This window comes from Aquila chrysaetos, chromosome 13, assembly GCF_900496995.4.
Source record: "Aquila chrysaetos chrysaetos chromosome 13, bAquChr1.4, whole genome shotgun sequence".
NCBI lineage: Eukaryota > Metazoa > Chordata > Aves > Accipitriformes > Accipitridae > Aquila > Aquila chrysaetos.
In genome coordinates this window covers 31,658,754-31,684,414 of record NC_044016.1, presented here as the reverse complement: position 1 = coordinate 31,684,414, position 25,661 = coordinate 31,658,754, and the positions used below count along the sequence as shown (strand labels likewise).

Below are 25,661 nucleotides of genomic sequence, written 5' to 3'. Positions count from 1 at the left end.
TCACCTGATGTGAGTTGATTAATGAACTGTTGGATATGCTAAGTGAGGATCTTTCTTTCTGCATTTTTTCCCCGTAAGAAGAGAAGGAACGTGGTTTCAGCCCTATACTGAACAGAAAAGGGTTTGGGTTTTTTTAAACCTCAAAGTTGTGTACAACTAGAAAATCATCTCTCACCCAGCTGTTAGAGATGACTCATCCCTGTACGATGGCTGTAATTTTCTTTTAGGACATTCAATAGCTTCCAGGTGAGCAGCAGTGCAGCACATAATGGGCACGTCCTGAACTGTAGGGGCTTCTAAAGCAAGCCCGGATTAAATGAGGCTCCTTGGAGTTTGGGAGCAGATATCCAGGTTTAACGTGGAGTTAGAGGGAGAGAGCTGCAGGAGCTGAGAAGTTGCAGGGTTTATACTTTGCCTGTCTCTTTACCAGGGCTCTACTCGTGCTCAGGGGGATCAGGATTCAGGAAAGGGAATTTTTTTTTAAAGCAGCCTGCTTCAGATATGGGCAATGACGTGAAACATTTGTTGCAGAGGGACCACACAGTTTCACAGTTTGGGTGGATCTAGGTGCCATTTTAGCCTTAAATCAACCTTTGGATATAACAGTTCATTCTAGTCTAGTGCCCCTGCTTTCACCTCACCACAGGTTAACCGGGGGCTGTCATACAACCAGTTATTGTTTCATGTAACCAGCAATAAAACTACCCATCTGGATCACTGCACACTTACATATCAACAATAGGACGTGATTTAGGAGTCCTTGGTCCTGCTGTTTCAGATATGAAACCACAATGAAGCATAGCCATCATGTCAAAAGCCACTCTTGGGGCCAGGGTTTGGGCAAAGTGCAGTATACCCAGCAGATTTCAGCTTCACCTATGCAAATCAGCTGTTTCTGAGTTGTGCCATTACAAATACAGTCTGCATATATACATATATACATGTACAACTAAGTGCGGCAGGAACAACTGCCTGCATGCAGCCTGGAATTTTTACCTTTGAGCACCCCAGGATGGCTCAAAGGATGGGCAAAAGAAGCAGGCTACCTCCTGCAGCCCGTGGCCAACAAGGTAGCTGCACAGTCCAATTTGCTGTGTATTGCCACGTGAGCAGAGCTGAAGGACTGTGTAGCATTAAACTTCTCACAGCTCTTCCCAGAGAACCTGAAATCTCCTCCTTCTCCTCAAGCCCAGGCAAACCTGCCTTCCCAGGCCTTGAACAAGGTGCCTCTGAAATGGTCAGGTCTTAGGTCCCACCACCTCCAGGAGGGAAACATGTCACTTCTCTTGCAGCAGGCATAAGAGTGTATCATGCCTGGATGTATATTGTCACTCTTGTCCCTTCACTCTTTCACCCGCATTTCCTCAAGCAGTCACAGAAAAAAAAAAAAAGAAACCAGTAACTTTATTAAAACTACCTACTTCACATGTAGCAGGAATATATTCTACTGAGAAAGTATTCGCTTTGCAGATTAAAAGTCAGCTGCACAATTCTTTAGGATAGAATAAAACTGAGTCCCCTCCAAGCAAAAACCACCTGGGTGTCTAGGGATCTCCTGAAAATCTCCAGTTCATCAAAGCACTGAAATAGGCAGAGAGCTGGGAGAAAACATGATGAAAGTAGATGCTGATCTACCTTTTCCAGACAGTCCCCGCCTACATCAGCCCCAAGGAAGAGCATGTAGCTGCCCTAGCATTCCTCCAGCAATTACTTATCCTTTTCTTGAAGACTTCAGATGGCTGAAGGCTCACCATCCCTTTGAAAAGCCAGTGGCAGTTGTTCTTCCCCTTTCACTCCTCCAACATAACTGTTTTAAACTGGCTCTTACAAACATGAGATACCATTTTTCTTCTGAAAACTTCCTGTGAACATGCAATAACTCTTAAGACCTGGGAGTTGCACAGAAATCCTCTGGGATGTAAATGGTGCTGCCTTCATTTCAGGTGTGCTGGCTGACAGCTGACAATTACTGACAGTAAACATGAAATAATACAACTATGTTTATCTGCACATACTGTTTAGCTTGTGGCCATCATCACTGTAGATAAAGCTCTCACGTCCCATTTGAAGAGACAGGTAAACAGATTTAGCTTAAAATAAGAATATCAAGCACCTATAGTATTTCCTGTGTGACAGACTGTATGTGTTTGTGCATATGTGTATGACAGTGCTGGAATATTTTAAACACTAAACTGCCACATCCAGAGATTGGTAAATTAAATAATCATTCATTAGTTACCATAGTGATGCAGATGCAATCACAATGAACAAAGAAGGAATAGGGTGGGCGGGGGAAACAGAACAAATGCTGACAGGAGCAAGACCCTGCATTGATTTTTGTTAATATATTTTTATTTATTAAAATCCCCTGACTGTAAGATCTTTTTCCATATTCATTAGTGTTTCACCTGCCTGCAAAGGGAAATGGCAGATACTCTGATACAGCCTGAAAGATCCAAATCCTGAGCTGGAGCAAATTGGTATAGCTCTATTGACTTTGGCAGAGAGCAGCCAGTTTACGGCAGCTGGGGATCTGGCAAAAAAAGAGCATCTAATTCTCTTTAGCTTCTGCAGCAACTGAATACTACTGCATCCTCAGCTACTTTGCAACTTCTTACAACAGTGCTCTCCAGTAAATAAGCACAGACAGGGAGAAGCTGGCTCTCCCAAAGCCAGCCAGTGGGTTCAGCCGTATAACTGTCATTAATTTCAAAGGCAGCTATATAGCTCAGTCTTCTAGTCAGCCTTGAGAATCTCACCAATAATCCCTTTTCCACTGATAAGAGAAACAGCATGGAGTTAAGAGTAGTGCTCATCAGGCAGGCTTTAAGCAGAGGGGGATGTGCTGCCTCGCCCAGGCCCGTCGGTCCTCCTGCTCTCAGGCAGCCCTGCACCAAGCGGCGTCACCCGGACCCCTGCAGCACCCAGGCACAAAAGCAGCAGCATCCATCTGAAGGAAGCTAAATGAGAGAGAGAAAGAAAGAGGACTCTGCCTTCCTTTGGGTCACTGGCAAACATGCCCATGGTCAACTGCCTGATGATAATGCTAAGTGACTGGCCTGCTGAAAGGCCAACTAAATCTTCTGAATTTATTTCTGCACATGTGTTTGGATAGAAGAGAGTGTGCTGATAGATAGAAACTGTGCTGAGACTAATGCCAAGGTCTGGGCTAGAGGACAGGGTCTTCCCCAAACCAGGGCAAACTGCCTCAGCCCTGTCCTCTGCTGTACGTCCCCTCACCTCAGTCAGCGGCAGCGGGCAGATGAGCGCCTGGCCTGCGACCTTGCAGAGTAAACCAGAGCGAAGGGCAGTTTGCACTGAAATACCAATGCTAGCACCTGACATGGTTACAGGTCTCTTTTTTTAGTCCACCACCACTTAATTTTCTGGGGATAAACCATGACAAAGGAATGGGGTGGACAACTGGGGCAGTAACAACTTGGACACAGCAAGCACAAGAAAGACACCAGAGTGTGTGTGTCAGACATGGAGTGGCCTTAGAACAAATCCCCACCACAGCCTGAGTTTGTTGCTCTTTGGGTTTCTGACACTTGTCCAACGCCAGCTTAAACCTCCCAAAAGCTGTGACTAGAGACAGCTTTTGGCTAGTGATTCTCAACAAAGTCTACGTAGAATGGGTGACCTATTGCGACCCTTTTTACGAAGTCAAACATATCTTCCATATGTTGGAAATATTATGCAGATGCTCCAAGAAAAACCATTAACATCTTAGAGGCAGAGGTGAAAGTAGGAAACTGGGCAGTATCATGCCCAGAGCTCTGCCTGCAGTCCATCCTCACAGTGCTTGAATGTTTCTGTCCAAAATGACCATCAGCGACTCCTACATCAGTTACCACTAACCACTAGGGCCAACATAGCACATTGCATGAATGAATCTGGGCATCCTCCTCTGAGCTGCTTTGTCCAGATACCCACTGCAAGATCTGGCACTCTCCAAAATGGAGGAAGCAGAGAGCCAGGCTGAGATCCCTTCTCCCAGCTCTGGATCTGTGCTGTAAGAAAGAAAGGCCACAGAGGCATAAAGGAAGCCCCAAAACATCCAGTGGCTACACCTACTGCAAACAGTGTAAGATGCAGCTGCAAGTACCCCAGTCATCCCCCAGCAGGCACTTGCAGACAAGCCCCAAGCCGGAGGTGCAACGTGAGACTCTGTGCAGTTCCACGGAGGCTGCTGGAGTATGGCTGATGAAAGGACACTATTTTCTGCAGCATGAGCTAGGCACTGGGTGCAAAGCATCCTTGCTGCACTTCAAATAGCAATTCAGTCCCTTTTCTTACACTATTAGCCAAAGACAGCTGCTCAGTAATGTCTTAAATCCTTCAGCATCACAGAGCTTTTGTCTAAAGGGCCAGTGTTCTCTAGCCCTTTAGCTAAGTACATATTATTACATCTACTTAGACATCTTGAGTACAGTAAATAATAACCATCTTTACATAGAAACCTTCTTGACAATAGTCCCACTGGAAATGACCAACCTGTTTTATCTGGAGGTACAGGAACCAGTATTAAGCTTTTACCTACTTCAGTGGAAAAAAAAATACCCACTTCATTGCTATATTGTGAGCTGTGAGAGGAAAAAAGCTTATGTTTACAAATCATATTCTGCGTTACATTTTAGCTGATTGTAAAGACTCTCTATATACAGTCTGAGTCATGTAAGCAGACCTCTGCACAGAAGAGAACAGTCTGAGGTTGCTGGTCTGCATTTTTTTATTTCTATTATACGTGTAAGTGACTAATAGCCTCAAAACAACCTCTTCGCATTCACAGCACTCTGAAAAGCACAAAACCTTGAAAACATGGTTCGTCTCCTCTCTCACTTCCACAGGTACTAACCGGGAGTAATGCAGCTGAATACAAGAGGAAACAAACATCTCCCACGTGCTCCTGCGGCTGCTTTGCCCACACTGCCCTGCGGACACCACCGTTCCCCAAGGATGTGGCCTTTTCCCAGGACTCACACCTTTGGCAGAAAATCTGCCTCCCCCCACAACAATCAGGCAGTAGCAGATTAAACAGCTTCCCATTTCCCTTTACAGCGAAACAAGCACCTCTCCGCCGCTGGGCTCCGTCCATAGGACTTGCTGTTCTCCTCAGGCATCAGTAAAGCTTGGGCTCTGAACACTCTTCCCTGTATGAGACGTGTTCCATGCTCTTACCCTGTGAAGTCGTATAATGGAACCGCATATGGGGATCACGCTGACATTGTTAAGGTTAATGATATAACAACAGAAAGCGCATTTACAGGCAAACAGATTATAATAATTGCTCAAGCGAGCAATATGAGCAACATATTGCAAATCGGCCTTCAGTGTGCTTTAGCAGCATTGTCGTCATCATCCTATTTTCACAACAGGTAGTGCGCTCTCTCTGATCCTGGGGGACGTGATACTTTCCACAGAGGCTCTCTGTACTTAACTGTTGACCACACGTAAGACAAACATGCGCCCTATAGCTTACTGTATACCCTAAGGCACTGTCGGGTGCCCCTCCTGCAGCTTTGTGGCATTCAGAGAAGGGCATGATGTGGTTTCAGCATCGCACGTGTCTTGCCTTTGACTTCCCAGCCAAATGAACAGCTACTGATTGCAGGTGTTTGGCAGCAAGAGGCCTTCAGCGTGAGCCCAGTGAGGCATTAAGTGCTTTAGCATCATGCGCTGAGGGGGCACAGAAAATGAAAAGTGACTAAAACAAGAGATTCCCCTCCCCACCTGAAACCCAAGGGGGGTCGCTTCTTGATTTCTTTACTTTATAGTCCTGTTTCTGGATCTTTTCAGTAGCGGTCATGACTTTTTAATGGTTTTGTGTGATGAAAGCCTTTGACAAGAGCATGTGTCACAGAAAGCACAGTGGTGAGCCATGGCTTTCATATATATGTTAACCAGCCTTTATAGCATTACGGGGCCTGGGTGACACAAGAGTAATTCAGTTAAGCTGCAGCGAAGTACACAGATTCTGTACTATACATCAGAAGACAGAGGAGCATGGGACTGAAAGGCGAACAGCCAGAGAGCAGCCAGCTCCACGGTGTCCCACAGCACACGGTTAATAGGGAAATGCTGCTGTGTGAAACACGTGGGACACACTCTGCTGGGAACGGTGCTGCTGGGACAACGGCGTTGGGAAAGCATGCTGTGAAGAAAAGCCTTTCCAGCCAGACAAGGGTTTACACGCAACTTAATGCTGAAGTGAGATTTCAGGACAGCTTGAAGTGCTGAAGAATATCACGTTTCTGCTGCAGATAGCCAGATTTGCCCACAAGCAAAATTCACTCAGAGACATATACAAAGTGAATTTGCTTTTCCCTCTCATAACGTTGTGTCCCCCCCAAACACATAAAAGGAATCTCTGGCTGGTGTAAATCTGCCTTTGAATGAAACTCATGCCTCTAAACTCCTTAGGAGCTTTTTTGAAAATCTGACTCTAAAAGTCCTGGTTTCCACCGAGATAACAGTGGTCTTATTTAGAAAATGACAATCGACTCAGCATCTGTCCACATTTGCAGTCTCTAAGGAGAGCTACTGAATAAATGCAAGTATTCTGCTTTGTTGTTTTTTTAATTCAGGATTTTCTACAGAGGCTTAAAAAGTATCGTCTACTATAACATGGAATCTTGAGATGAACAGAATAGAATAATAGGAAATCAAACATTTCTAAGGTTTACTTTTAGAGCCATTTATTGGATTTTTATTTCTAGGCTTCAATTAGAGTAACATAATTTGTAAAAAGCTGAACAGGTAATCAAATTGCAATCAGCAAATCTTCTTTTAAAAAAAGGGACAGAGAGAGAAAAGATTTAAACAACAAGCTTTACAGATAGAAGAATAGAAGTAAATTCACTTCTACAGCCCCATGGGAAAATCTAGATGTAATCAATTCAGGGTAGAATTTAATTAAAAGACAGAGCAATGGGATGGGGGACAAAATTCAGGTATATAGGAAATCTTTGAGAAATACTCCTATGAGAACACAGTAAGATCATTGTTATTCTGCTCATACAGCTGAATCATATCAGTAAGCAATCCATATACATGCATCATCTGACTTACAGGGAAAAAAAGATAGACTCATTTTCTGTCCCTACCCAAGTAGCTCCCAGCTTAGAGGGGTTAAAAGACCATAACAACTGCTTGATAGCATTCCAAATATTTCTGTGCCTATCCCCAAAATAGTAACTGGCGTATCAATTCTGCTTTATCTGAATCTTAACTCCTCACTAGCCTGCCACATAATTTTGGTTGAAAATGACCTAGAAATTAAGCATAATAATAATTACAAAAGGGAGGGAGAAAGATAAGGGACACTCAGTTTTTTCTTTAACTAAAACCCAGTATTGAGCTCCATGAGAAAGAAAACCTATTCAATAAGGCACAAGTGTACAAGTTAATGTACACTACAAACAGCAAATTATGTAAAACTGCATCAACTATTACATACTTGCTATAATCAAAAGATTGTACAGCTCCTGTAGAAAACACTTGGGAAATGCTAGCCACTGAAAGATGGTGTGAGGAAAAGACGTGAAACATAACAAAAATGGAAGAGTCTGATGTAGCTCAGAAAGTGTTACATTTGATTTGAAAAGCATGCAAAACTCAAGCATAAAATGCTAAGAGATAAATTAATTAAATCCGTCATTGCAAAGTGCAGATTATATACTGCGTTTCATTTATTGGACTTTTTTCTGCCAGGACACTGCAGCATATGATGGGCCAGATCCTCAGCCAGTGACAGTTGTCACCAACCCGTGACTCAGCTCAGGTACCAGCACTGCCCATGGGAATGCTGAGAGTGGGCCAAACAACAACACATAAACAGCTCGACACCAAGCGCATGCAAACAGAAACAAAAGGCACCTGGCAGGTGGGTCAGATACCTCCAGCAATCTGGAAACAGCACACAGCAACTTCGTGGCCATGCTGCAAGTCCAGACGAAGGCCAAAAATTTCAGCGTTTCAGACTTCCACCTGAGCAGAGAACATTTTGTCAGGATAATAAATCGGCTTTTTGTCACTTGTAGTAGTGAGAATATGCAGAAAGATTTTCACAAGGCTGGTCGGTTCTGCCAGCTGTGTGAGGTCACTCATGGTGTGCTACTCCCTGGGGACTCTTCCAATGCAGAAGCAAGTACAGCCAGTGGTCCCAGGCCTCTCTGCGGCGGACTTTTGTGGTCACTGCCCAAAATATAAATAGCTCCTATCCATCACTACCACTCCCTGTGGGCTACTAACTCCACAGTGTATGACTTCCCAGCTCCTTCCCTGGTATATCTGTGCCTTTACAGAGGCCTCCAGGCCACACTGTAGCATGCAGCTGCAGGAGGAGGGAATTTGTGGGTGAGAACTACCCCCGTCCACATCAGACCTATTTTCCAGTTAAATATAGGGTTGTCTAAAGAGTAACCACCAAGATTTTCAGATAAACTAAAAACCAAAACAAAAACTCAACCCTAATTTCAAAACAGCTTTACTGCAATACACCTGTGACTCCTGCACACGTTCTGGAGTTCCGCACCTGTATGTTTAAAACTGGCCTGTGCCCCCATTGTACAAGGACAGGGAGCGCAGTGATGGGCTGTAGGGAACCCTTGAGGCTAAGCAGTGAGAAAAAAAACTGTCAGAAGGAGGAAGTAAAAGTGAAAAACAAGGAGAAACGTATCCCCTAAACTTTCAGTAAGTTTCATGCTGTCCTCATAACACTGAGGTAGAACATTTCAGGCAGAAATGTAGTTGTCTAAGGTGAGAGCATTCCTTCAAAACTCAGTGTTATGATGATAACAAAGAGTCTCCCGTTTGTGTTTTCTTGGCAGAGGTTTCCAACTTTCAGAAGGAAAATGAGAGAATTTGCAGAAGAGAGATGAAAAAGTTTCTCGTTGATATATGAAGAAATTGTTCTGTTTTGTTTAAATGGCCTTTATAAAATGTTCATTGCCTATCAACTGATGTATTAATTATTGATAGGGGAAAACCAGCAAGCAGCACTGCACTCAGTTTGATTGAGGGTGGGGAAACATCCTGGCTTGTACCACCAAATGCAGAAAGTGCTCGATCCACAGGAAGCTGTCCCAAATGCAAAATCATTTTTAAGGGGAAATTTCCACAGGAAAGAATGACACTAGTAAGAATAAATCCTGTTCCTCCCTCAGTCCCACTTTGAGTAAATATGTATGCTAAAGGGCTTTTACTTCGGTTGAAACGGTGTATCACATTAACATGCTTTTTTAAACTTGTATTCTAACTGCTAGGAAAACAAAAGTGAACAAGTTAAAAGCACTCAGAAAGAAACGCATGGCAAAAACCCTAACAGCCAACAAGAGGTTTAATACAAAGCAGAAGAAATACATATATAATGTAGATGTGTACAATATTTGCTGGAAGCTAGCTGGGATTATGGATGTGCTGAAAGAGCCACAGTCAGATTTTGCTTAAAATCAGAATACAGTTCAGTGTGTTGTGGGTTAAACTGCATATTACAGAAACCTCCTAGGATTTTACACCTAAACAGAAAAAACTTATGACACCAGCTATATGTAAGAAATTTTGCCATCATGGCAAAAAGTTCAGCTGAATAAAAAGTCGAGTTGTACGTTGTGTGCGTGCTGGATAAGCAGCGGGTATTGCCCAAACCGAGATGTGTTTTGAAAGTTCACTCCCAAAGACAACACTGGGGATGGTGTTTTTTCCAACCTAAAAAATCCTTCTATTGATTTTCTTCCCTTTAAAGAAATCACATGCCTACCACATTTCAAAGGAAACCGTCCATCCTGCAAAAGCTCTTGTTTTTCTGCTGTTGCTTTTCCCTGGGTCTCAGTAGGGGTGCAACTACACACTTGAAATGTGTATACAGCAGGCCAGCACATTGCTCACCCACTGTATAGTCAAAATCCCTGCAGGCAGGCAGGCAGGCTGGCCTTAGTGCTAACAGCAACTGCAGAATAAGAGATTCAGAAGTGCTAATGAAAGCCCAGCTGAAGAAACTGGAGAATTTTTCAGACACTATAAGAAAGCAATCTGTAATCAGGTGTATAATTACACATCATGGTTCACACACAAAGTCCTACCTAAACTTCTGGCCTTCCTGTTCTTCTCTTCACCCTAAAATCTTCCTATTTCTTTTCTTCCTTTCTCTCTTTTCTTCTTCTACACAAAATGTGCTCTTGGCCCTTTGAGTAGATTTACAAGATCTACTCCTGACCTACTTTTCTATTGTTACTCCTGCAGCTCTCATCAAGAAACTTGGCAGAACCAAAAGGCTCAGTAGCAAGGCAGCGAAGTCCTCTAATGAGCTACATCAGTGAGCAAACCTTCTCTAGCTTCACCCTGCCCTTGTTTCAGTTTCTTTGTCATTCAGGTCAGGAGCAAGCTCTCAAAGGAAGAAGCCTGATCTCCCTCATGGAGCAAAGACTCCGGAACCAAGCTCTTGAATTTAACCAGAATAGCAGCCCATGGAGGACCCTAGGAGCAAGCAAGGACGTTTTGAACTTTTAGGGAAGAAACCAAATTCACTCGTCCTATTTGGAGACTTACAGCTTTGAGCAGAAACATCTGATTTGGTGTACCACTCTTAGAAGTTGATAACATGACAAAACCTATTAATAAATGCAAAGATACAAATACATCAGGACAAGAAAAAAGGACAATGTGGTTAACTTGGATATCACACTTGTCCGGAGGGGTAACAAAGAAAGTGACAGCGAAAATTAATAGTTTTGGGTTTCCTTCTGCTCATTTACTTTTTGCATCTGGCAGAACTTTGTTGCTTTTCACTCTTTCACCTCTCAGCTGTTCTCCATTCCTGCAAGATAACCCATACATCAGGTGCCCACGTGTGCATACAGCTCCCCCAGGCCTGCACCCCAGCACAGAGAGGCACCCCATCAGCCAGCAGGCAGGATTTGCAGCGTGATTAATATGTTTCACCCTTGCTGAAAAGGTCCTTTACAAAGCTCCACCGACCTCTACCATTCCTAACTAATAAAAGGAAAAAAACCCTAAGAAACTGAAAGGAATTTTAACAAGAGAAGTCAGTGCATGCTCTTTTTTTACAGGGTGTTATACTAGAAGTGGAAATCTTTTGCAACTTAAAAAGCAGCTAGACATGGAGCATAACCAACACCAACACTTCTCACACTCGGGAAGTTTCAATTCCAGATCTGGAGCTTTACATTATCTCTAGCCTTCGCACATCCTGTTACTGCATCAGGGCTCCAGAAGGTTCAACCACTGGCACAATATAAAGGAAAGTTTTTGGTTGTCTGGGCAAAGTTGATGTTTCCAGCTTCCCTAGCATTCTTGCTAGGTTACAACTCTAAGTACTGTTCAGGAAGAGAAGCCCTTTATTATGTACAGTACAGCACAGTTTATCTTCTTCAAGCAAACACAGAATATGTGAAAGTGGCCAGAATTACTGCTGTAGAATCTGAAGTACATTTTCACCCACAGTATGAGTAGACTTACTGACACCATGAGCTGCAGTTGGTCTCTAAATTATACTAATACATATCTTGACCGTGATGCAAAAGGAGTACCTCTCAGTGACGCACAGAATTTCTGGCCAGAAGGGTCTATTATGATAATTTAGCTTGGTCTCCTGAACAGCACTGGCAATGTCCATTCATCCTTTCAATACCAGCAGAGGAACCAATTAATTTTGTTTGTGACGGCACTTGTCATTTGCAGAATGCCTCCTCTCGCCTACTAACGACTTCAGAACAGCAGCCTCCCTTCTCTGGGGCCAAGCCCTTCAGCCCTCTTTTCTCTGGGGCCAAGAACAGCCTTTGGATACCAGTGATGGAGTTACAGAGCTACACTCGAACCTGTGAACAGCTGAAACTCTCTGTAAATAGTTACTGGTTCCCTGTGTGATCCAGTATGTTAGTGACAGAAAATCACAATCAGCCTGTTTTCTCTTAGCTGGCTTTAAGTACCTGCAAACTGTGATTTCCTATTCTAGAAAGAACACATATTCATGGAGCTGTTAAGCTGATAGCCTCACTTATTTAAGCTAATACTGTCTCCTTTTTGCCTGTGTGATTTCAGAGGAGTTTCCAACACACTTCACCACATCTATGCAAATATCCTGCCACAAATTATATTGATGATATATCCTCCAGCTTGCAGATAAGATCACAGCACATTGTTTAAAGATCTGCCTTTTATACAATCAGAGACTGTGCCAAACAGCAGTACATTACAAAGCAAAGCCTTTGTTTATAAAAGAAAAATATAACCCCCCACTGGAGATCTTCTTGTGTACATGGGAAATCATAGAAGTAAAATTAGACCAGTATAGTTTAATAATTAAGGTTATACTCCCAGGGCTGACATTCTTCTTGAACGATACACTTTTTCCTGAACCCCTTAATCTTTTTTCACAGGGATTTAAGCTAGAGTTTTTCACTTTGTGTTGGGTCAGCTAAGGGTGTAAACACGGTCACTAAGAGACGCAAGGTTCATCAGCGCTCCTCAAGGTATATCAGCATCCATCAGCTGTCTGCGCTTGTTCGCATGCTCAGCGTTGAGCTAATCACCAGATTTGGAATGGGGAAGCAACCCTCTTCCAGATTAGCTCGTCAGAGACTGCTGGTTTTTGTTTGTCTTCCACTGCAGCATAGTGCATGGTCCGGAAGCGTCTGCAAATGTCACCCAGCAAATCTCCTGCTAGCCAGGAGGACTTATAAATGCCCTTGATCTCTCCTGTTCTCCTCCTGTGACACGATTATTGTGGCATTTGGTCTTCTAGCACAGACTTAGAGTCTGTTGTGAGAAGCCTGGAAATGTACAGCATCCCAGGGGGAGATGAGCTACAGTGCACAGGACTGCAAATCTGCAGCATGCCTTTCTGCATTTTGAGAGGCATTGACTGGATGACTCAGGTTGTGCTCTTCAGTCCTATATCTTTAGCTCACCTGTGTGGCCGATCCCTTGCTCTGGAATGACTGCCATGGAGGGAGCTGTGCAGGTATTGTGGATGTAATTTACCTGCATATCTCTAGATGTACATGACTACTCCTGAGCTATTGGCTCTAGGTTCACTTATAGTGTGAGAAGTGAAAAAGAGTCTTTTGGTGTTCATCTCTATTCATCTCTATGTTCAGTCTGCATTTGGTCAGATGAGTTCCACCTGCAATACCGATACCATTTCAGGCTGCAGCTTTAACTCCCAATGTCAATGTAAGCAGTGTGCTGGGCTTTGCTTTACACTCTGGTTGTGAAAAAGACTCTTAAAATTTAGTGTAAGAAAAACAAAGTGACTGACTGTGCTGTTTGCCTGCCAACCTTATGAAAGATTGAAGTGTAGAGATCAAGATCACCCCACTCAACTTTAGACATTTAACCAAGCCAGCTAAACAAGCCTTGGTTCCTGTACAATCAACAGACAAAAAGAGGCTCCTCAGAGAGGGAGTCAGTTAATCTGAAGGTCTGACAGCTCTGGAAGAGCCTCTCTCCCTCCTTGCAGCAGAGAGCAAATGTGACTAGGTTGCCTCTGCTAAGCAGGATGAATGCAGGCCTTAGAGTGGAGATGAATAAACTGGGAAGACATACAAATGAGAGGAATAGAGAGTGAAACGAAAGCTGCTGCAAAGTTGACATCTGTTTTCTGCGGCGTGTGTTTCTCACACACAGATTTGAGGTGCAGGGGTTGCACTTTGCTCACCCCTTGCTGAGAATTGCGTACAGCCACCTCGTCTCATGTGGGCTGTCCCACCAGTCAGACATTCCCACACCATTCCAGGTCTCAGTGCCACGTTCTCGGTGCATTCAGGAGAATGAGCCTTTTTCCTGTTCAAGATCAGCCTACAAAAGCACAGCTGAGTTTTCAGAAAGTGTTTTACCCCCTGCCTGCTTGCAATGATACAGACAGCTTTCAGCAGAAGTGAGAAAGTATGGGGGGAAGGAATCCTCCTCTGAGAATTTCCAGTGTTAAGGCCTTCATGAAAGATGTCATTATAAAGAAATGAATGAATGCATTTGTCAGCCTCTGGGAGGTTTCAGAGTGGCTTCTATTTTTATCTCTTTTTATCCCTTGAAGGAACTGAGAACTAATATTTGCGATGCCTGACTGAGGATATTAATGTTTTCAAAAAGCTGCCATTCCTTCCATGGCATGGAATAGAGTAACCTGTTTGGGTTTTTTCACTGGTTTGTCTCTTGAAATGAAATTTCTGTGACTGTGTTTCCCCTAAGACATGCCTGCAAGACCATCCAAACTTTCTATTCCTGTCTGTTTATCCGGTATTGAACCTTAACAAATCTGAATGATGTGTGACCAGCTAATACGTGTCCAAAATACATTTCTTTTTATTTTCTTGCAGTATTTTTGCTATGCTATGCGCTATTGTTTAGTCTGGACTTACAGACAGCCTAGAGACCACAAGTTCTTGTAAAATCATATGTATTTACTGAAGATAAAATGCTGAGAAGAAGAAAAAAAAAAGAATGAAAAGGATGTTTTCAGAACAGAAAAATCTCATGGCTAACTCTTATATCAGTACCAAACTCTCTGAGTGTAATGATTTGCCTGCCTGAAGCACAAATATTTCTATTTATAGCTAGCAGAGTGGGAAATCATTAGTCCAGTTACCGGTACATTCATGTCTCATACAAGCGTCCGTAAATATGAGAAGGCTTTTTGAAAAATCTTCACCCGCTACTGCAAGACTAGATGAGACTTGTCTAAAAGACTCTTTATGTTGCATTTGATGAAGCAGATGGGTCACTGCTGAGCACACACTATTACCTTGCCAGAGGCTAGGTCTATCGTTAGAGCAACACTTCTGGCCTCCATTGGCCTGAACAGCAAACGATCAGCAGTGGAAATAGAGACTGGAGACCCCATCAAAAGGAGATGGCAAAGAGCTCACTGCGTAAGATTATATTAAGGACCCTTCCTTTATGGAGCAAAGTTTTCATATATATTTTCATTCGTTATGTTTCAATTTTCACTCTTCACAACATGAAACCACTACCAGCCTAGTCACATGCTCACTGTCTCAAGACTTAGTGTGGGGAAGAAGATGAGACGCTGCAACCTCTGAGCGCCCTGCCACAGAAACAGGGCAGGCTTGTATTTTTCAGAACTTTTTCTTCTTGATTATTTCCTCTGCAAAATTAAAATAAGCAATTTAAAGGCAAATTTGAATTAGCATATTGAGGACAGTTTATTATTTATGAGATGGAAATCAGGATCTTGGATGACTGAACTCATTAAAGACCATTTGGAATAGTTCCCATCTATTTCTTCCACGGTACCCACACAACAAATAATTCACACAGTAATTAATGTCACGTCTTCCCAAACAATACATGCTTCCGTCAGAAACTGTTCAGATAGGAAATGCAAGAAACTGCACTGACATAGCAAGAAGCTTAAAATACATACCAGCAAAACCAGGAAACTTTGCGTTAGGGCAATCACAGCTGCTTTAGCTGAACTTACCGGGCCAAAGACATCCCTGAATTAGCTCAGAGAAGGTCAGCGGAGTTAGACAAGGGGGCAGCTTGGCCAACCAGGCCTCTGCACTGGCACAGCTCTCGTCTGACCTTGTGTCAGGGGCTTACAACAGACAGCACTCTGTCTTTCTGCCCACGCAGACTACATGGTGTAGCACAAGAGAAACAAGCCTATTTTCCTCCCTAGCTGTAGCCCACAGGGCTATTTGCATAGCAGTGAATTAAATACTTTTCCAGCATTGCGACTACCTGTGAAAAGTTCCTACAGGCATAGCTGTGCTCTGCAACAGAGCGCAGCCCTGGGATCCCCCGGACGGGGCCAGCCGAAGAACCGGCAGCAGGACAGCTGTGTCAGCACAGTGCCGTGCCTGGACTAGCCCTCTCAAGAGCTGGGGAGATAATTAGCTAGGCAGGCTGCCACATTTTCAGCGCCTAAGAGCCCTGCATGGCAACACAGAGAGCTACGCAGATGCACCGGCCTCTCAGAGCGTCTCCCCTTGTGCTGCAGTGCCCACTCCTGAAATGCAGGAAGGAGCTGGTCAGGTCTTGCAATAAGGAATTGCTCGCTTCCAGCTGCTCTTCACTCCTTGTGAAGGGCTGGTGGCTTCACCACTGGGCTGTGGTACTGCATTTCAGGGGCAAGCAAAACAATCCCGATGACAGCCACTCACCATCGCTCCCCAGGGCAGAAGCCTGTGTGTGCTCTGTGCATCCCAGAGATTCGTTCCCTGCCAGGGGGTACTTATCCACTCAGCATCTCTATGTAACACTGGTCATGTCTTATGAGAGGAACTCAGGCACAGAGACATTCGATCTTCCTTAGGAAACCTATGGCAAAAGAGAGAGTTGAAGCCAGATCTCCAGATTCCCACATTTATCATCCTAAAACACAGTTTATTCTTTCCTTCTAATCAATAAAGCAATGTAACAGGTCATGATTTTGCCCTGTCCATACATTTAAGTTTCACGTCACAGCCACCACCATGGTAAGTAAGAGTCAGCAAGTTACAGACATTAGCAGGACACCAGTGGGAAGTACTCCATACTTGCCACCTGGCAGAGTAAGAGTAAGGACAGAAGCTTGAAGGGATGAAGTGTGCGGGAGGGACATCGCTGTTGAGATCCCTGGAACAAAGCTGTTAGCCAAGAAAAGGACCTCATCTTTATAGTGGAAATCCCACTGCCAGGCAAGCCAGGGACAAACGTTCATTAGAAAGCCATTTCTTTCACAGTCCACCTCATTGAACCATGGGATCGCCACCATGTCTCCTTGGAAAACAAGAAGGGACGTGAAAAATACAGGGCTAATTGGTTCCTCTTTTTGCGACCTCCAGAAGCAGCTTCATACCTCCTGTTCACTACTTCTGCCCCCTTCCTACCAGGCACAGGCACTTAAGTATCACTCAGCCTCATGCACAACCAGTGAGCAGGATCTGGTCTAGCACTGCCACTCTGCATAACAACATCCCTGACTCTTTTTGTTTTGCTCTCTCTAAAGGAGAGCTCTCAAAGCAGTCAAATTGGTTTTAATTTGTTTTTAAAGGGAAAAAGAGAAACAGCTTAGAGGTAGAAAACATGCAGCGAACAAAACAGCTGTACTGTAAACCTCTGAAAAAACATACTTTACAATGGTAATTATGACAGATTAAACAATGAGTGTCATCAGTGTGATGGTACAATGCACACAATACTGTTTCCTACTCAAATATTTGCAGACATCTCCAATTCTTTATTTTAATGAAATCTCATCTAACTATTGAATTGACTTTAAGAACCATCCTGACGCTCACAAGAGCTTTTGCTGTCAGAAGCTCTGTGAGATATTTGAACTGCAATTTGCCCCCAATGGTTCCCAGCTTGAGCTAGAGGAATGCTGTAAACATAGTTTTTTAGGAGGTAGTGAGTCAAAAAAATCACTGCCTACAGAAAGAATGCTAAACCCTAAGAGGGGCTGAGGTCCTATCCTGCTCTACAGTTACAACAGAAATTGTAAGGACCCACGCACCTTGAAGAAAGCTTTTGGTACAGATTTTCTCCACTTCTTACACATATGCATGCAACTGTGCTGCTGTGTGATTAAGCTGTCCTCTTTGGATGGCTAAGCACCTGGAATCCTTTCGTCATTCAGTCCATATGTGCATGACAAGTATGGGCTGCAATCATCAAGCCAAAGAAAATAAATCAATCCCTTTGAGAACTTGCTGAGAATGTCCCAGCTATTGGATGGGGAGTAACACAATTTAAACAAAGATACATTAATTAATGCTAAATGACAGCATGGGAACCCATGGGGTTTCCATTAATACCAAATGAGTTCATGATGGTTTATATCAAATAAAAGGAAAGACTGATGGTAAAGCCTCCATGTGCTAATGACACCCAGTTATTTAAGGAAATTGACTTTGCATGTTGCTGGGCATTATGCAAAGAACATTAAATGGGCTGAATCCTGAGGCCGACCCTTCACTATTGTTTTGTTTTAAGCAAAAATGTCTATCGGCTTTAATAAGAACTTTTTTTAAATGAAGGAAATCACCTCAGATGTGACCCTTATGGATATGTCTCATTGTCACGTTCAACATAGTTGTCTAAGCTCCTGTATTTGTGACATCCTGCTTCCTGCTGGCTCTCACAGTCTCATTCTCTCTCAAGTATTGGCCAGATTTTCCCATGTTTCCTTTAAGTGTCTGCTTGGACTGAGTTTCCCCAGATCCAAGAAAGATGATGAGGACTGCTCAGTACAGAAGGAGAAGCTGTGTTTTGCCACAGTCTCATTAATCCTTGAAGAAATTTGGAATCAGAAGGCAAGCTGGCATGGGTTGTATTTCCAAGCTGGCTGTGAAAGCCATGGATTCACACATATCTTAAAGGCCAACCGTTTTTCGCCCCCCTGAGGTAATGAGAAAACAATCCTGTGTGCCACCCCTGCTGACTTTGCAGAAGTAACTCTGCCATAAGCCTTAACTCTCACAACTCTGAGAAAGTGAAATACTAAGGACAGCAATGAAATCATTAAAAAGCCAGCAAACAGACTGGTATTTGCCAAATGGAGTAGGGCCACATGACTAGGCAAATAATGTTTATTTTAACACTCCCAAAGTCTGCTAAAGATAGTAGAGAATGAAAGTAAACGTGAGAGCTATCATACTGAAGTAAGAGGAGTTAACAAGCATCTTTAACGTAGCAATGCAAGGGAGGTATTTTGGAGATGTACACCTGAATAGATTCTGCACCAGCTGTTCTGACCACCCAACTGATGGGGCACTTTGTGGACAGGAAGGTACACCCTGAGAAGTGGGGAGAAACCATGGTATCCTTCATTTTGATGGATATCAAAATGCCTGTGCCAATAATACCATTGCAACTGTTCCTAGGCTGCTCCATACATGGCTAGATCTGGGTCAGCACAGAACTAAGGATCATGAAGTAGAATTTGGACACAGGAAACAGCAAAGCTCCCTGCAAAACTCTGCACAATATACAGAAACATATGCAAACAGCAATTTCTGAATAGATTGAACATTCTCATTTGACTTTATTCCCTTTTGAAACCTTTTCTAGATTCTTCAAGAGAGAAACCTAAATATAGTGCAAAAACCTCAAATGCTTTGCTCATGTATTTTATAATTTTTCATTTTTTCTGAACCGAAGAAGAGAGTTCATGAAAACTGAGAGAGTTATCAAAGGCTGCCATCCTTATTCCCCAATTTCTTCCTGTTTATTGCCCTTTCGCAAGTGGCTGACTCAACAGACAGCTGAGAAAAAACTAAATAAGTCTTCTCTGGGTGGCATTTTAAGCTGCAGTATTTTAAGAACTGCTATTATGTTGCAGCTGAATATTCCACCAGACTGTCTGACCCCCTTTTGAATCAGAGTCCCACCAGGCTAAATATGTGCACAAATTCCAAGCATCGCCCTGCAGATTCTGCACAGAGAAGAGCAATTTTATATCCAGGTGAACAATGGCTCTTTACTCCAGCATTTGTTCTGTAAAAAATGCAATCTTTAGAATGACACCAGAATACGTAGATTTAATTGTAGATCTAGCAAAACGCATGTTTTCTCAAGATCTTTTTTTTTTAATAGTCATACCTCTCCATCCATAAACAGGTTTACAAGTGTATAGAGAGATCTCTTTGTGTACAGAGATCAATAAATCTGAAATTTTACAGAAATTAAGGGCAAAAGAAGGCATTTCAGAGCCTTCAAAAGATAGACTTGAACCAAAGTTGCTGAGTTGCTGCTAATGATACCAATTGTCTGGGTTGGAATTTTTTGAGACAAAATGTTAGTACTTCAAACATACAAATAAGGTCAGTGAAAGACTTCACTGAATCAGCAAAATTCCTCAGTCTTCCAGTCTTTTAGAAAAAAACAGAAGAATTGAAGACTAGTTCTAAGAAAGGAGGACTGAAGAGATTGCACTGAGAAGAACCAGAGCTATTTTAAAAAGATTACTAAATGTAACTAATGTAGATCCTAATAAGTACCTGCTGTCTTTGGGGCAGTAGCAGGTAATAAAACTTGGCTCCATAACCCTGCCTCTCTGAGGCATGCCTATTTTCTAAACCACTCTTCCGCGACATGCAGTCTGAAGAAGTGTTATCACAAGTCTCCTTAAAATGGTGGTTAGTAGAAACTAGGACTACTGGAAGGAAAAAGGTCTTTTATTCTACCTTGCAACTCAACAACAAAATGTTGTTTTCTGTTTATTTTTAAGAGAAATATGCTCTCGTGACCAGAGGATTGGCTTAACAAAACACACCAAGTAGAACAAACTTAAAAACTGATACCCCTTTCTATTTAAATAATCGTTTTGTCCCTAACTCACTGACTGATCTTACACAGCTTATTAACACCTATAGTTTTCCCAAGTATTCAGTAATTTTTATTTATGTTGTCTGTGCAGAATGAAATACCGGAATAGGTCTGATTTTCAGGGACATGAAACCAAAAATTTCAGTTTCACATGAAACTGTTGGGAGTGCAGAGGCTCAGCCTTAAAACAAGGCTTTGGTTCCTCCATAATTTACCCCCTTATTTCCAGTTGCAGTTACCACACACAAAGATGCGTCTTTGCCTACATGGGTCGGAAGTTTCAAAATTAAGAGGTTAAAAATCTTGGATCAAACGTCATAGTCACGTCATAGTCATAGTATGCCCATCTGTAAAATGGGCAAAATGCCTATCCATTGTTTTCCTGGGGGACCTCAAGAGCGACTATTTGACCACTGTTAAATACATCTGTCGCTTTCAGTGTATCAGGGGAGTCTTTTGTCATTCTTCCTTTACAGAGAATGACAACTAAATTGTCAGGCCCTCCAGGGATAGGAACGGGCTGGAGGAAAAGGAAACACAAGGAAAGCAGATGACTGATGGCAGGAGACGAATGTGGCAGTGAAACGGACTGGCCATTTGTTTCGTCTGCCACAATGTCAGTACAACGGCAACACCCAAACACTAGCAGCCTTGACGACAGAGGACTTGTAGATCTTTGACTCATGTGCTTAGAATAGAGGCAGTGGAGGAATGGAGAAGAACTTAATTATTTACTTCTTAAGCCCTGGTCACAATTCAGAGGTCAAGCTCCTTAACTCTCTTCTCAGATGTAAGAGCTAATGAAAGGTGTCCTTTAAATAATAATGATCAAGGGACCTGACCAACACTGAAGTGTTGGATTCTTTAACCATTTCACGCTGGTTTCTGCTTTTCTAAAAAGTGATTGTGATGTGACAGAGGAAGGAAAGGGGGAAAAAGGAGGGAATAAAAAAGAAAGGGAGAGGGGATTGGTCTTTCTTTTAGTTACTTCCCTGGTGGTAAATGGTGAGGGTGTACTGCAACTTTAACCGAACACCATCAGTTTAGGACACATTGTTTTAGAGTCGACTTACTAATTGAACAAAACAATTTTCTTCCCAGCTCAGCAAGTATTTGCTGTGCCTGTGGCAAGGAGGCTCTGGTGTAAGGGAAGGGCTGTCAGAGAGGGAAGGCCACTCTCTTCGCCAGGCGGGAGGCGAGGAGTGAAATTCTCCGCAACTGTGTCCACCGCAACTCCCACTTTACATGCACACAGGAGACAAAATAGGAATTTATCAATGCACGTTCAAGGCACTCAGGCATTACAGAGATGGAGACATTAAATATGAAGAGGTGACATTGACAGGTGATTAGAAAACCCTAATTAACATGGAACCACAGTTTTTAAAATCTCAGGTAAGTATGGGCCCTCAACTATGGGGGGACTCTTCAGCACACAGCCCTTGGCACGGACCTCCGTGTTTCTCTTGGGGTGGGAAGAGGCCGCAAAGAAGCAGAAAACAGCTTAACATCCCTCCCTGCCTCCACACGGGCTCCTGCTGACTGATGGCGCACAGCCCGCCATCCCGCCCCTGCTCCTGTGGCTGTTACTCGCGATCCACCAGCCGGGAAAACACGACCAGGGCCTCGGCTGCCGCCTTCAGAGCCGAGGGCAGGGGCACGACAGCAGCCGCCGCGCCTCAGAGGCCGCTTCTGAGCGGACGCCGGGGAGCACCGGGTTTCCACCTGCTGCGTCCGCGGCCACCCGCCCCGGCCTGTCACCGCAGCCTCCGGCCAGCGCAGGCTGCAACATGGCTGCCGCGATCCCCCGCTGGGGGCACACAGGATGCCACGGAGCCCTGCTCCTCTCCCCACCCGTGGGATCAGGGGCGAAGTTAGCGCCTCAGAGTCCCTGGGCCCGTGCTGCCCCTGCGCTGCGCTGCGCTGCTGGGGGTGGCGGGTAGCGGTTCCCGTGCCTGTCCCGGGACGCCAACGCCCCCGGCACGGACTACAACTCCCGGGGTGCTCTGCAAAGGCGCAGTTGCTGCGGGCAACGACACACGACTCCCGGGGGAGGCCGACCGCCCTCCCCGCGGCGCGGGCGGCGCTCCTCTCGCGAGAGAACCGGCGGCCTCACCGAGCACCCCTCCGCCGCGCACCTCCTCTCGCGAGAGCCGGGCGCCGGGGCCGCCATGGCGACGGCGGGGGCCGCGGAGGGGCTGTTCGCGCTGGAGCTGCTGGTGGAGGCGGTGCGGGTGGCGGCGCCGGGCCCCGCGCTGCGCCCGGCCGTGGCGCTGCGCCTCTTGGACTTCCCCACCCTCCTGCTGCGCCCCGCCGCCGCCGCCGCCGCGCCGCCGCCGCGGCCGGGGCCGACCTTCCCCTTCGGTCGCGGCAAGCGCTGCCTCTTCCGCTGGCGCCGGGGTTCGCTCTGCGCCGCGCTCCGCCGCCGGCCGCTCCGCGCCCTGCTGCTGGCGCTGCCCGCCGGGCTCGCCCCGGGGCCCCCCCGCCTCCTCGGCAGCTGCGACGTCTCCCTGGCCCCCGCCGCCGCCGAGCTGCTGCAGCGGCCCGGGGCGCCCGCCTCCTGCGGCCGCCGCGGCCGCTACCCGCTGCAGGACGCCGCGGGCCGCCCCGTCGGGGAGCTGGTCCTGGGCTACCGCCTCACCAGCCTGGAGGCCGGTGAGGAGCCGCCCCCGCCGAGCCCCGCCAGCCCCCGCGCCGCCGCGTCGCCCGCCACCTCCCCTGAGCCGGGGGGCGAGGAGGAGGAGGAGGAGGAGGAGGGTGAGGAGCTGGAGGGCAACATCTTTTGCCCTCCCATGCTCTATTACAGCCGCGAGCCCGGTGAGCCTCATCTGCTGCCAGCAGCAGCGGCCGCAGGGCAGCGGGAGCATGTCGAGGCCTGGAGACCGCAGGGGGAAGACAAGGGCCAGAGCCCCCCACGTCCCGGTGCTGGGCCCTCCTTGCTGCACCCCACCGGCCTTCAACAGCTCCACCACACCCTGGGGCAGCTGCCGCTACTCAGTGCCTTGCTGGCAGAGCTGTCGGTGCTCGTCCACAGTACTACGCCTGCCGCTGTCCACCCCCATCTTGCCTGGCTCTACCAGGCCCCGGGGAGCGGTGGCGTGGCCTCACGGCCCCCCAGCCCCAGCCGCTCCTCTGCCCTCAAGCCTGCAAAGGCACCTGCGGGTCCTGGAGGGAGCAGCGGAGCTGCCAGCCCTCGATTCAAGCAAGGCCGGCAAGAGGCCGCCTCACCAGGGTCTTCCCGGGCTGGGAGAGGACCTAAGAAAGCTATACCCCAGAGGGAGACAGGCTCTGAAAGGAACTGCAAAACTAAGGAAAACAGACCTCCCAAAAAGAAATTGTTGTACGGGCTGACAAATACACTGAGGCTACGGCTGCAGCAGACCAACCCTGATAAGCTGATAATTCATGAAAGGAGAGAGCAGTACAGAAAAAAGCAAATGGAGATGCTGAAGGAGAGAAGCCCTTTATCCAAAAGAAAGCTGTGCAGAAATGCTGGAGAACAGCATGTGGTTTCTTACAGGCATTGTAGCAAGGGAGACAGCTCAAGGCAGAACGATCAGTTTAACAAAACTGTTGAGACTTCATTACGAAACAGTGCTCTAGCAGAGTACGCTTCCATGACAGGAGATGTGTCCCCTGACCTGCAGAAACAGGCTATTGCAAGTCCATTGAAGAACGATGTCATTGCAAGCAAGGAATGTCCACGCAAAGTAACTACAGCCCCCTTACTGCAGGAAAGTGTATTAAAATCTGCTCACAAGGAAAAGTATGTGAAAGCCCAGCTCCCAGCAGCTTTCCCATCAGATGCTAATGCAAATGGAAGTAATGAGGAAGCAATACACTTAAGCCATCATAAACTCATGATGGAGCATGATGATGCGTCTGTTGGAAGTGATCATAAACCAAACCCCAGCAGGAGCGTTGAAAACAACTCTGAATTCATATACTCGGATGACTTCATTGCTAGTCCTGAGAACACAGTTTATTCAGAAGATTTCACCAGTGCTGAGTGTACGGGCAGAGGCTCAGCAGCTCTTGACAGCAGTCCTGAATCTCTGTGGCTTGAAAGCCCAAAGCGAGGTTGGTCAGATACAGAGCCAGAATCCAGCAGGTCCAGAATTTCAAAGACAAGTCAAAGAGCTGTAAGTACTTCAGATCTTCTGCCAGTTCCTTCAGCTTCATCTCCAGTCCAGTCTTTGAAGAGATACCGTGACTTAAAAACCAGCAAGAGAACTAGTGGTGAATCTGTTGATACACTTAACCTTGCTCAAACAGAGGCATCATTATTGGATGCAGAGCAGGAAGCCCAACAGATGAGTAAGGAAGAGAACAGGGGTGATCACCATATTAAACAAGTATCTACACTGAGAAGCAAACAGATTAGCTCTGATACTGATCTGAGTATAGGAAAGGGACAGACCTCTGCAGGAAAAAGCCAGTCAGTAACTCAAGTTAGCTCTTACTTGCCATCTAACATGTCTGATCTTGAACTTAGTGTGCTAGAAAACAGTTTGTCAGACAAAGAGGATGATTTTCTGGGAAAACTATGTGTTCCTAATCAATACAAAGACATCAGTGAACTTGTAATAAACAAGCTTCCGGGATACACCATGTAATTATGAGTTTTCACTGTCTAGATTAGGATATGGTATTTAAATTTTATAAGGCCTGTTACATTTAGCTGCAATATATGCAAGTTAATTAAGACTTCATCATGCACATTTAATACATTGGTGAAATTTACTGAAGAGGTTTTTAAAATAAAGTACTGTTTGAATCTCTAGTAAATGGTTCTTATGTGGTACCTACAGCATGACTTTAGTGTCAGTATCTTAATACGAAAGTAGTCCAAACAGCACAAGAAACGTAACTTACTGTCAAAAGCAGAAATGAAGACTGAAGCAGCAAATGCAGTCAGTACCAACAAAATTTGTCCAGGGTAGAAGTAATAACATACTACAAGAACAGCCAAATACAAATATGTTCCTAACTGAACATTCAGTATTTGTTCTTCATGAAAACAGTTCCATGCTTTTCATTACAAATAGTTACTTAAAACATACAGTCACAGCCAGTAACAGCACAGACTTTTATCAGCTAATCTGTATAATGATGTATTTGTTTCACTGTTCTATCACTAAATACAGTGACTAGAACTAGATGAGCCCTTCTAGAGTTTCTTAGGTTGAAGTTTCTCATTTAAGTCAGATTTTCACAATTTATTATAAAATAGTTTAAGAATTATTGGTGACAGTAAATCTATATAATCTAGGAGAGCTTTGAGAGGTTGATGGAAGTTACTTGACCTTGAAGACTAAGGGTGTGGAAAGAGTAGGGAAGAGTGCAGTAAATTTTCAACGCTTCACAAC

At 45.0% G+C, this 25,661-nt stretch overlaps 1 protein-coding gene across 1 annotated transcript; it reads left to right on the top strand.

Annotated features, from left to right (window-relative positions):
* Positions 1–22,426: 22,426 nt before the first annotated feature.
* Positions 22,427–25,075, top strand: MAP10 (microtubule associated protein 10). Its single transcript, XM_030036216.1, has one exon. The coding sequence runs from the start codon at positions 22,464–22,466 to the stop codon at positions 24,906–24,908; it is 2,445 nt and encodes an 814-aa protein (XP_029892076.1). The 5' UTR covers positions 22,427–22,463; the 3' UTR covers positions 24,909–25,075.
* Positions 25,076–25,661: the final 586 nt, after the last annotated feature.